This window comes from Phoenix dactylifera, unplaced genomic scaffold (assembly GCF_009389715.1).
Source record: "Phoenix dactylifera cultivar Barhee BC4 unplaced genomic scaffold, palm_55x_up_171113_PBpolish2nd_filt_p 002841F, whole genome shotgun sequence".
Lineage (NCBI taxonomy): Eukaryota > Viridiplantae > Streptophyta > Magnoliopsida > Arecales > Arecaceae > Phoenix > Phoenix dactylifera.
Window position 1 is genome coordinate 12,022 of NW_024069937.1, and position 10,385 is coordinate 22,406.

At 55.1% G+C, this 10,385-nt stretch overlaps 1 protein-coding gene across 1 annotated transcript; it reads left to right on the forward strand.

Annotated features, from left to right (window-relative positions):
• The first annotated feature begins 3,142 nt into the window (after positions 1–3,142).
• LOC120109806 lies at positions 3,143–4,571 on the forward strand. The gene is made up of 2 exons (XM_039123477.1): positions 3,143–3,262; positions 3,768–4,571. Exons 1-2 carry the CDS (start codon positions 3,143–3,145, stop codon positions 4,569–4,571), a joined length of 924 nt encoding a protein of 307 aa, XP_038979405.1.
• Positions 4,572–10,385: the final 5,814 nt, after the last annotated feature.

Below are 10,385 nucleotides of genomic sequence, written 5' to 3' on the forward strand. Positions count from 1 at the left end.
GATTGATTCATGATTTGGTTAATCCTAATTAGATTAGGACTAAACCATGAGAAGGATACCTAATCCTCCTTGGAGGAGGATTAGGTTAACCAAGTAAGAGGGGCATGAGCCCCTCTCCTCTTGATTGGTGCGGCATGAAGAGAAGGGGCCGGCGCCCCCTCTTAGGGAACTAATCAAGAGCTCCTAAATGTTAGGAGCTCTAGATATCTTTAAAAAGGGGAGGTGGGCGGCAGCTAGGGCATGCAATTGAAGCCCTCTCCCCTCCAAGCCGTGGCCTCCCTCTCCTCTCCTCTTGGATCAGCCGCAAGCAAGAAGAAAGGAAAAGACCCTTGGCGATCTCCTTCTTCCTCCTCCGTTTGGGATTCAACGCAAGGGAAAGGAAAGGCTGCATCTAGCCTTTTGGATCTTCTCCCTTGATCCCTTCATCTTCTTCCTCCTCCCTCTAGCATTCAAGGGTTGATTGAAAGGGATGTGATCAGCCATCAAAGTTATCTCTGCAAGGGAGCTAGCACCCCGGGGAGATAGAAAGCTTGGATCGGTTTTCTGCTTCGTATGGATACCCGTAGAGGCCGGGCACTTGAACGGCTTCAAGCAAACCTTCATCCAAAATCACGATCATCAGTTTGCGGTGATCATCTACCCGCACAAGGTGAAGATCTGATCTTCTAATGTTTTTAAAAAGGTTTTTAATCCTTATCTATCTACGAACGGTTTTAAACAACATTCATGCGATGAACGGTTGATCCCGCGCATGCCTCTTCCGTTGCATCTGAATTTCTTGAATTTTCTGCGGCATGGGCGGGGTTTCTAACAGATACTGCCTAGTCATAGATTTAGTGTAATTTACAAAAGGAGGTTTAGCTTCTCCCTTATAGTTCTAAGCAAGGATGTTCATGAAGATTTAGAAAGTGAATTTCCTAGCCCCTTATCAGCCCCAACAGAGTCCTTTACTGTTGCTGGAAATTGGACCCGGGGGCGGCCGTCGACTGGGGAAGCAGGGCTCCGGCGAAGGTCTTCGGGCGGCGTCCCGTCGGCGGGCGGCGTCTCCCTGGTAGCCTGCAAAAAGAAGCCGGTGGCTGGTGGTTCCGGCGCCGGCCCTCCGATGCTTAAGTCAGAGAGAAAATACAAGCAGGAGCAATCTGTCCAGAGTTTTGTTTCTTTTTTTTGGTCTCCCTTTTCATGGCAGAGGGATTTCCTTTTTATAGTGGGGTGCTGGGTTACCTGTGATGTGATGGGAGCAGGTTGCGTATAATTGAGCACGTCGTAGAAACTGGTCCGCAATCATGCAAATTAATGCCTTGCCGTAGAGGATGAGGTCGGTGTCAGGGAGTGGTCGCGACTGACCAAACGTGGCCGAGCTGACTTGCCGTGGAGGACTGAGGATCCGTAGACAGCAGGGGTTAGGTGCATTAATTGTTGAGTAAGCTGGAGGTTCACAGGGGCCATGTGCATTTAATGGTTGAGTGGCGGTGGCAGGGCATGGTACCTGGCCGGGCTTCAGAAGGATATGACCACAGCAAGCGGTCGGGGAGATCTGGTCTTCGAGGTAAAGGACCTTCTGAGGTCGGGCGCCTTCCAAGGTCGGGACCTTCTGAGGTCGGGCGCCTTCTGAGGTCGGGCGCCTTCCAAGGTCGGGCGCCTTCCGAGGTAGGGCGCCTTCCGAGGTAGGGCGCCTTCCGAGGTCGGGCGCCTTCCGAGGTCGGGCGCCTTCGCTCATGTGCCGGTGGTATGCTCACGTGCTTTGGGACAACCTATTTTCCCCAACACTACCCCTCGACTTCCGAGTTCGAGCCGTTTGCGAGCTCGGACGCGGGAAGTAACTGCTTTAGTTGCGCCGGTGGGGGTTAGGAAGCCTTAAATTATTCCGGCGTTTCGCGTGTTTCGATGACGTTTTTAATGAGGGGAGATGGGGCGACGTCCTTGCATCCTTTAAGGCTGCCTCGCGCGGTGAGCTCATGATGGGGTTTCGAGATCCGATAAGGGGCCTTTTTGTTTTCGTATTCGAAGCGTCGGTCCAGGTTAGATGTGTCGCTTCGGATTTTGGGGTCGACACGTGGCAAGATCTAGGCGGGAGTCGGGTTTTAGCTTCGCCGATCTGGGCCGTCGGGAGGGTCTATATAAACCTCCCGACTTAGCCCTAAGGAGGTCTTGCTTCCTTGTTGTTGCTACCATTTTCTTCTCTTTCTTCTTGGGTTGTGACTGAGTCTTCCCGGCGGCGTCCAGAGACGATTTCCGGTGATCCCACAGTAGGTCGTTCTCCCCATTGGCTCGGAAGTCTTTTTTCTTTTCTTTAGGTATCTGTTCTCTTCCCATTCTTCGCCACTGTTTCTTATTTTCTTCTCCGTTTTTTCTCTTTTCTTCTAAAATGGGTCTCGGTCCCGGTGAGGTTGGGTCCACTGTGACTGAGGAGGAGCTAGACTTGATCCGTTCCCGATTTTTCTTCCAGCCCGGGTTTCGTCTCGAAGTTGCCGGGTCGGAAGGTCGGGCGTCTAGACCTCCGCCAGGTCGGGTCGGGGTGTATATTGATACGCTCTAGGCCGGCCTGCGGTTCCCGCTCCATGAGTTTGTGAATGACCTGCTAGTGGAGTACCAACTCGTCCCGGCGCAGCTTACTCCAAACTCATGGAGGACTATCGTCGGGTTTGTATCCCTCTGCCTGGCGCACGGGATCCCGACCTCGGTGAACGTCTTCCGCCGGTGTTTCATGTTAAAAAAGAACCCGACGGACGTAGAATGGTTGTATTTTGCCTGGAGGAGCGGTATGTCGTTCTTCCGAGGTGCTCCTTCCTCAATTCATGAGTGGAAGGGGAGATTTTTCTTTCTTTCTTCCGAGCTCTCGTGGGGGTTCGATCCGAGATGGGGGCATCCCGGGCTAAAGGCCCTAAATAGGCTCAACAGTCTTTCGGTGAGAGAGCAGAGGGCTTTTGATGCCCTGCGAAGCCTCGGGAAGGATATCCTCCTGACCGAGCTTCTGACCGAGGAAGCTCTGGCAGAGGTCGGCCTGAGCTCGGCGCACCCCGAGGGTAAGGGCAGTTGTGCTGCTCCTTTATTCTTTGATTTTTACCTTGCTTGTTTCTTCCCTTTGTTCTTCCGATGTTGGGCTGACACTTAGAAGAATTCCTTTGTTTCAGACATTCCCCACATGCCGACCAGCAACACGTCCCTCTTCTCTCGGCTGAAGAAGCGGGAAGCCGAAGCTGGCGGGGCTATTCCTAAGCCCCGGAAGAAGGCCAAGTCGGCCGCTCCTTCTGCCCCTGCCGAGGTGAGGGGTCCAGAGGCTGGAGCCTCGGGGTCCACCGGGAGGAGAGCTCCGCCCACTGAGCACGCGAGTTCGGGTCCTGGGGGGGCATCGAGCTCGGCTTCTCCGACCTGCCCCACCCCTATCTCCCAAGGGGCGGGTCGTCCGGTCATCCAGCTGCGGCGCTCGGGGCCCGAGTCGAGCAGGGGCCCTGGGGTTCCGAGGGCGCCTCGTCCCGTCGTCACGAGCTCGGTCGGGCCGAGTTCTTCCGAGACTGGGGGGAGGGGGTCGGCCGACCCGGAGTCCCCCATTCGCGAGGACAGCTCGGCTTTCCGGGATGCCGAGGTCGCGCGCGCGATATTCCGCCGCGCAGTGCTTCCAGCTGACGAGGCCGAGTTCAAGACTCTCTCGTTGGAGGAAGTCGTCGATGAGACTTACCGCAACACTGCTCGGGTGAGTCATCTTTTCATTTTGTCCTTAGTCACCAGTACCTTCTTCATTTTTGCTTACCATTATTTCTTTTCTGCAGCACATTCATGAGATCGATACCCTGGTATTCATTGCCTCAGAATGCCAGGAAGAGTCTCGGCGGCTCTACGGACAACTAGAGTCGGCCAAGAAGAAGGTCGCCGAGCTGGAGGCCGCGCTGGCGGAGGCCGAGGCGCGGAGAGAGGCCACCGAGGCCGAGCGGCTGGCGTTGGCGGACGTGCTCGAAGAGGAGAGGGCCGCGCACACGCTGGCAAGGTCGAAATTGCGCGCCTCCGAGGCGCGTCTTGCCGAGGCCCGTTCTGAAGCCGCCGGCCATAAGTACGAGGGCGGAGTTCTCTGCCTGAAGGTCGAGCAGCTCGAGGTCCGGGAGAAGAGGGCACTCGAGCGAGCTGAGAACGCAGTGGAACTCTTCAAAGAGTCAGAAGAGTTCCGCGATATGCTGGAGGAGGAAACCGTGGACGGGTTCCTTTGGGGGTTCGAGAATTTTCGAAGGCAGATGGCCTGGTATTGTCCCCAGCTCGACCTTTCAGGGATTCGGCCGAGAATGGGCCTAAGTGATGAGGTCGAGGCCGAGGTCCCCGCAATCATTGCGGCTGAGGAGGCGCTGGCCGAGGCCGAAGGTGGTATGGCCGAAGGGGAGCTCGCCGAGACTGAGGCGGGTACGGCCGATCGGGCGACGTCGGAGGCTCCTTTCGAAGAAGTCGTCGAGGAGGTTCCCGGGGCTACTGACGAGGCCCCGATTGAGGTTGCCGAGGGGGGTTTAGGGCCAGCACCCGCCGAAGACCCTCAGATCATCGCGATCGATGACCTTGAGGGTGATACTGGTGCAGCCGCCGGTCCTTAGGACTCGGCTTCTCCTTTCTTTCTTTCCCCTTTTTTTCTTTTTTTTTTTGGTTGTAAGTGGGGTCGGCCTTCAAGCTTGTTGTTCGGCCGATCCTCAGTTTTGTACTTCAGCCTTCGGGCTTTTCATTAATGAAAGAGCGTTTTTGTCAGTTTGTACTCGCTTTTCTTCCTTCTGGATGATTTATCCAAGTGTTCAAGCTCGGTTAAGCTCATAGACTTAAGTTCGGATTATGCTCGCTACATTATTGAGCTTAAGTTTGATAAAAACGATCTTTTGACGTCGGGCTTAGATCTTAGGAAATTTCACCAGGTCTCTGGGCTCGGATTCGAAGTCTGCCGGGCCACTGAACCTGGCTCCTGAAGTTCCAGGACACCCGGCTCGGGCCTCGGACCCCAAAAAGGGGTTTTGTTAGCCCTCCAGGTTTATCTCCTGGAGCATTCGGACCACGTCCTTTAAGCTCGGCTTTTTCGGACGTAAGTTTACAAAAAATGCTAAGGTCAGCCCCTAAGGAGACCGCGAGCCAATGATGAATTGCCGCCGGGGCCTTCACGGTCGTTGGTCTCGGGCTTAGTCGAGGTTCCAACAAGTAGGGTTGGAATCTATGATGAGTGCCCTAGCCCTTTCGGGCTTGATCAGGGCGTCCATGGTCGAGGTTGTCACTGGAGACTGGCATCGATCTTTCGATAATTGGGGCTTGGCCGAGCTCTTATTCAGAGGGGTTTGTGTGGGCTGAAATGGGGATCGTAAATAAAGAAGGTATGCACGGGGTTGGTGGGACCCCGGCCTTGGGCCAATCCAGGAGGGCATCCCGACCTTGGTCAGGGAAAATCCCGAGCTCGATCAGGATCTCGCCAGCGATCCATAAGTGTGTAGATGTAATGGAGCAAGTGCTAAGTGGGATGTACCTCTTACTTTTTTGATGTCGAGCGTCCCATGTCGAAGCGGGCTGCCTTGCCTCCTGGTTTTCGGAGGTGTTCTTTGGCTTGGGATCCGTTTTGGGGACACCGACGAACTAGGAGAAATCGCCGCCGTCGGTTCGCGGGTGTTGCTTCGGGGTTGTTGTCGAATGTCCCGGGGGGCCGCAAAGGCTCTATCTTCGATTTTCAGAGGTCGAGGTGGCTTGAGCTCGCTGCCGACCTGGTGATGCTTCCCGAGGTCGAGGGAGTTTGGGACTCTACGGTCGACACACGGGGCATCCCGACCTTGGTCGAGGTACCGAGCACGAGGCCGAGGAAGCTTGGGCTCACTATCGACCTGGTGACGCTTCTCGAGGTCGAGGGAGTTTGGGACTCTACGGTCGACGCACGGGGCATCCCGACTTTAGTCGAGGGATCATACGCAAGGTCGAGGGATCCGGGAACGCACTGTCGACCTGCGACGCTTCCCGAGGTCGAGGGAGTTTGAGACTCTACGGTCGACTCACGGGGCATCCCGAACTCTGTCGAGGCATCGTACGCAAGGTCGAGGGGTCTGGGAACGCACTGTCGACCTGCGATACTTTCCGAGGTCGAGGGAGTTTGAGACTCTACGGTCGACTCACGGAACATCCCGAACTCTGTCGAGGCATCGTGCGCAAGGTCGAGGGGTTCGGGAACACACTATCGACCTGCGACGCTTCTCGAGGTCGAGGAAGTTTGAGACTCTACGGTCGACTCATGGGGCATCCCGAACTCTGTCGAGGCATCGTACGCAAGGTCGAGGGGTCTAGGAACGCACTGTCGACCTGCGACGCTTCCCGAGGTCGAGGAAGTTTGAGACTGTACGGTCGACTCATGGGGCATCCCAAACTTGGTCGAGGGATTCGAGGGAGATCGAGGCCCAGCTTGATATCATCGCGGGGAGATGCTTCAGGTCCAACCGAAGCATCTGAACTCGGTCGGGCGTCCGAACATTGCCGAGTATCCGAGCTTAGCCAGACGATCTGAGGATCACAAATGTCCCAATATTAGGAGAAGCATAGCATGATTAAAGGAGAGTCGTAGATGAGTAATTGTGAGAAGACGGGATTCATGCTCCCAATCACTAGGGATCCCTTAGGGTTTTACTGGTAATACATCCGTAGATTCTCGAAATTCCAGCTTCGCGGGATGGGGGTCCCTTTGAGGGACTCCAACTTGTATGCTCCGGGTCGTTGTACTCGGGCGATTTGGTACGGTCCTTCCCAGTTTGGGGCTAGCTTCCCCTGCTCGGTCGGCTGAGAGGCTTCGACTCTCCTGAGGACGAGATCTTCCACTTTGAAAAGCTTAGGCTTGACTTTGGAGTTGTAGTACTGGGCCGTTTTCTGCTGGTACCTTGCCATGCGGACCCGGATGACCTCTCTTGTTTCTTCAATGAGGTCCATATTGTTCCTGAGCTGAGAGGAGTTGGAGCCAGCATCGTAGTACTCCACCCTTGGTGAGGGGAGTCCAATCTCCAGAGGGATAACAGCCTCCGTTCCGTACGTCAGGTTGAAGGGGGTCTCACCGGTAGGTAGTCGAAATGTAGTCCGATAGGCCCAGAGAACATTATACAGGTCCTCGACCCATTGCCCCTTGGATCGATCGAGCCTGGCTTTGAGTTCTTGCAAAATGGTGCGGTTTGTTACCTCGGTTTCTCCGTTTGTCTGTGGATGGGCGACCGAGGAGAAGCGGTAGTCAATGCCGAGTTCGGAGCAGAATTCTCTGAAGTGGATGTTGTCAAACTGACGGCCGTTGTCAGATATAAGGATACGGGGGAGTCCGAATCTACAGATTATGGACTTCCAAACAAAGTCCCGCATTTTTTGCTCGGTGATCCGGGCCACAGGTTCTGCTTCGACCCATTTTGGTAAAGTAGTCGATGGAGACGACCAGAAATTTTCTTTGCCCGGTGGCTAGGAGGAAAGGTCCCAGGATATCAATCCCCCATTGGGCGAATGGCCAGGGGGCAATAATCGAGGTCAGCGGGGCCCAAGGTCGGCGCTGGATATTGGCATTCCGTTGACACCGATCACACCTCCGGACGAAGTCCGTTGCGTCCTTTTGAAGTGTGGGCCAAAAGTAACCTTGGCGCAGGATCTTATGCGCTAGTGCTCGACCTCCCAGGTGGTTCCCACAAACCCCTTCATGGACCTCTCACAGAGCATAGTCTGCCTCCGAGGGGCGGAGACATTTAAGGAGAGAAGAAGTAAATGACCGACGATAGAGCTTGTCTTCATATAGTATGTACCGGGGGGCTTGACGCCTGATCCGGCGAGCCTCCAGCTCGTCGTGAGGGAGGGTCCCATTCTGCAAATAGTTGATGAACCCATCGATCCAGCTTGGCTCGATGTCGATGCACATGGTCGGTTCAGGTTCCTCTGTGCTGGGTGTTTGGAGGTATTTGAGCACCGTTGCCTTGGAGAGCTCACTCATGCGAGAGGTCGCCAGCTTTGACAATTGGTCAGCACTGAGGTTCTCCGTTCTGGGGATATGCTGGATGCTGACGGAGCCTAGGGCGGATATACGTTCCCGCACCTTTTGAAGATATTTCTGCATTAATGGCTCCTTTGCTTCGAAATCTCCCAAGACCTGGCTCACTACTAGTTGGGAGTCACTGAAGACCTTTAGGTCTTCTGCCTTCAGCTCCTTTGCCAACTTGAGCTCGGCAATGAGCGCCTCGTACTCTGCCTCGTTGTTTGAGGCTGGGAACTCAAGACGTAGGGCCTGCTCAGCCACCACCCCATCCGGGCTGGTGAGGATGAGTCCCGCTCCGCTACCCCCCGAGGTCGAGGAGCCGTCCACATATAGGACCCATGGCGGCCTCAGGGTTTCCCCCGTTGGCGTGAGTGGCAGCTCGGGGTCGTCTGGCAAAGTGCACTCCACGATGAAATCGGCGAGTGCTTGAGCTTTAATAGCTGGCCTAGGCCGGTATTCAAGGTCGAACTCCCCGAGCTCAACCGCCCATTTGGGCAACCCTTCCGGCGCGGTCCGACCTCTGCAGTATTTGCTTCATAGGCTGGTCGGTCAGTATAGCTATGGTATGGGCTTGAAAATAGGGCCGGAGTCTCCGAGCTGAAATGATTAGAACAAAAATTGTCTTCTCAAGCTTAGAATATCGGGTCTCAGCATCTCTGAGGATCCGGCTGGTATAGTAGACAGGCTTCTGGAGCTTGTCCTCTTTCCGGACCAGGACTGAGCTCACTGCGACCGGGGAGACGGCCAGATATAAATAAAGAACCTCGCCTTGCCGAGGCTTAGTGAGTAGCGGGGGGGAGGCCAGAAGGCACATGAGCTCTTCAAAGGCCTGCTGGCATTCCTCCGACCACAGGAAGTTCTTTGATCGCTTAAGGATCTTGAAGAATGGAAGGCAGCGCTCGGCCGACCTGGAGACAAACCTCCCCAAGGTTGCGACCCGCCCAGTGAGCCGCTGCACTTCCTTGACTGTCCTTGAAGGTGTCATCTCTTGCAGCGCTCGGATCTTCTCGGGGTTGGCTTCAACTCCACGCTGGATTACTATGAAGCCCAGGAACTTGCCCGAGGTGACTCCGAACGCGCACTTCGCAGGGTTGAGCTTCATTTGGTATTTTCTGAGCTTGGAGAATGTTTCATTGAGGTTAGCCACATGGTGCTCTGCCGCTCGGCTTTTCACCAACATGTCATCCACGTAGACTTCCATATTTCGGCCGATCTGATCTTCAAAGATTTGGCTGACCAGCCTTTGGTATGTGGCTCCTGCATTCTTCAATCCGAATGACATTACTTTGTAACAATAAGTGCCCTTGTCGGTGATGAAGGCCGTCTTCTCCTCATCTTCTGGCGCCATTCGGATCTGATTGTATCCTGAGAAGGCATCCATGAAGGTTAGTAGCTGATGTCCCGAGGTGGAGTCGACGAGCTGGTCGATGCTGGGGAGGGAAAAACTATCCTTCGGGCAGGCCTTATTCAGGTCGGTGTAGTCCACACACATGCGCCATTTTTCCGTTGGCCTTCTTTACGAGGACCACATTGGCAAGCCAATCAGGGTAGGAGACCTCTCGGATGAAAGCCGGCCTCAAGGAGCTTATCCACTTCTTCGGCTGCCGCTCGCTGCCGTTCCGGGGCAGAGCCCCATTTCTTTTGTTTTACAGGCCTGCAGATCGGCTTCATCTGGAGTCGGTGGACCATGACCTCAGGGTCGATTCCCGGCATGTCGGCGGGCGACCAGGCGAAGACGTCAATGTTGGCCCGGAGGAATTCGGTCAGGCGCTTCCTTTCGCAGGGGGCTTAGGCCGGAGCCGATCTGCACAGTTTGCTCTGGGCAATTTTCTTGTAAAGGGATTTGATTAAGAAGCTCACCGGGCTCTACTTGCTTCTTCCAGAGGTCATCCCGCACGTCCAAGGTTTCTATGGGCAGCGTGCAGCCCATTGCCTGAGTTGGCGCCTCGGTTGATAGCTCTCGCCGACTCGATGCTTCAGTTGGCTGCTTCGCTTTGCAGGTCGCCATGTAGCACTGCTTGGCTATCAGTTGGTTTCCGCAGACCTCGCCTACTCCTTGGTTGGTGGGGAATCGCACGAGTAGGTGGTAGGTCGAGACCACGGCTCGGAGGGCATTTAGCCCTGGTCGTCCGAGGATAGCATTGTAGGCTGAGGGTAGGCGGACCACAAGGAAGTCCGTCCTCACAGTACTCTTTTCGGGGGGCCGCAGGCCGACCGTAACAAGAAAGCTGACCTCGCCCTCGACCGGGACCGAGTCCCTGGTGAATCCGACTAGCGGGGTATTCATTTTCCGAAGCTGGCTTTCCCGTTGACCCCATTTTTTGGTAGGGGTGGTAGTACAAAACATTAGCCGAGCTTCCATTATCAACTAGGACCCGCTTTACATCGAACTTATTTACAA

What these genes read in the sequence shown, in the direction of transcription:
- LOC120109806 (XM_039123477.1), top strand. Translation starts at nt 3,143, where the DNA reads ATGCCGACCAGCAACACGTCCCTCTTCTCTCGGCTGAAGAAGCGGGAA. An exon ending in CTCCTTCTGCCCCTGCCGAG is followed by an intron (nt 3,263 to 3,767) that starts GTGAGGGGTCCA and finishes TCTTTTCTGCAG; the next exon opens with CACATTCATGAGATCGATAC.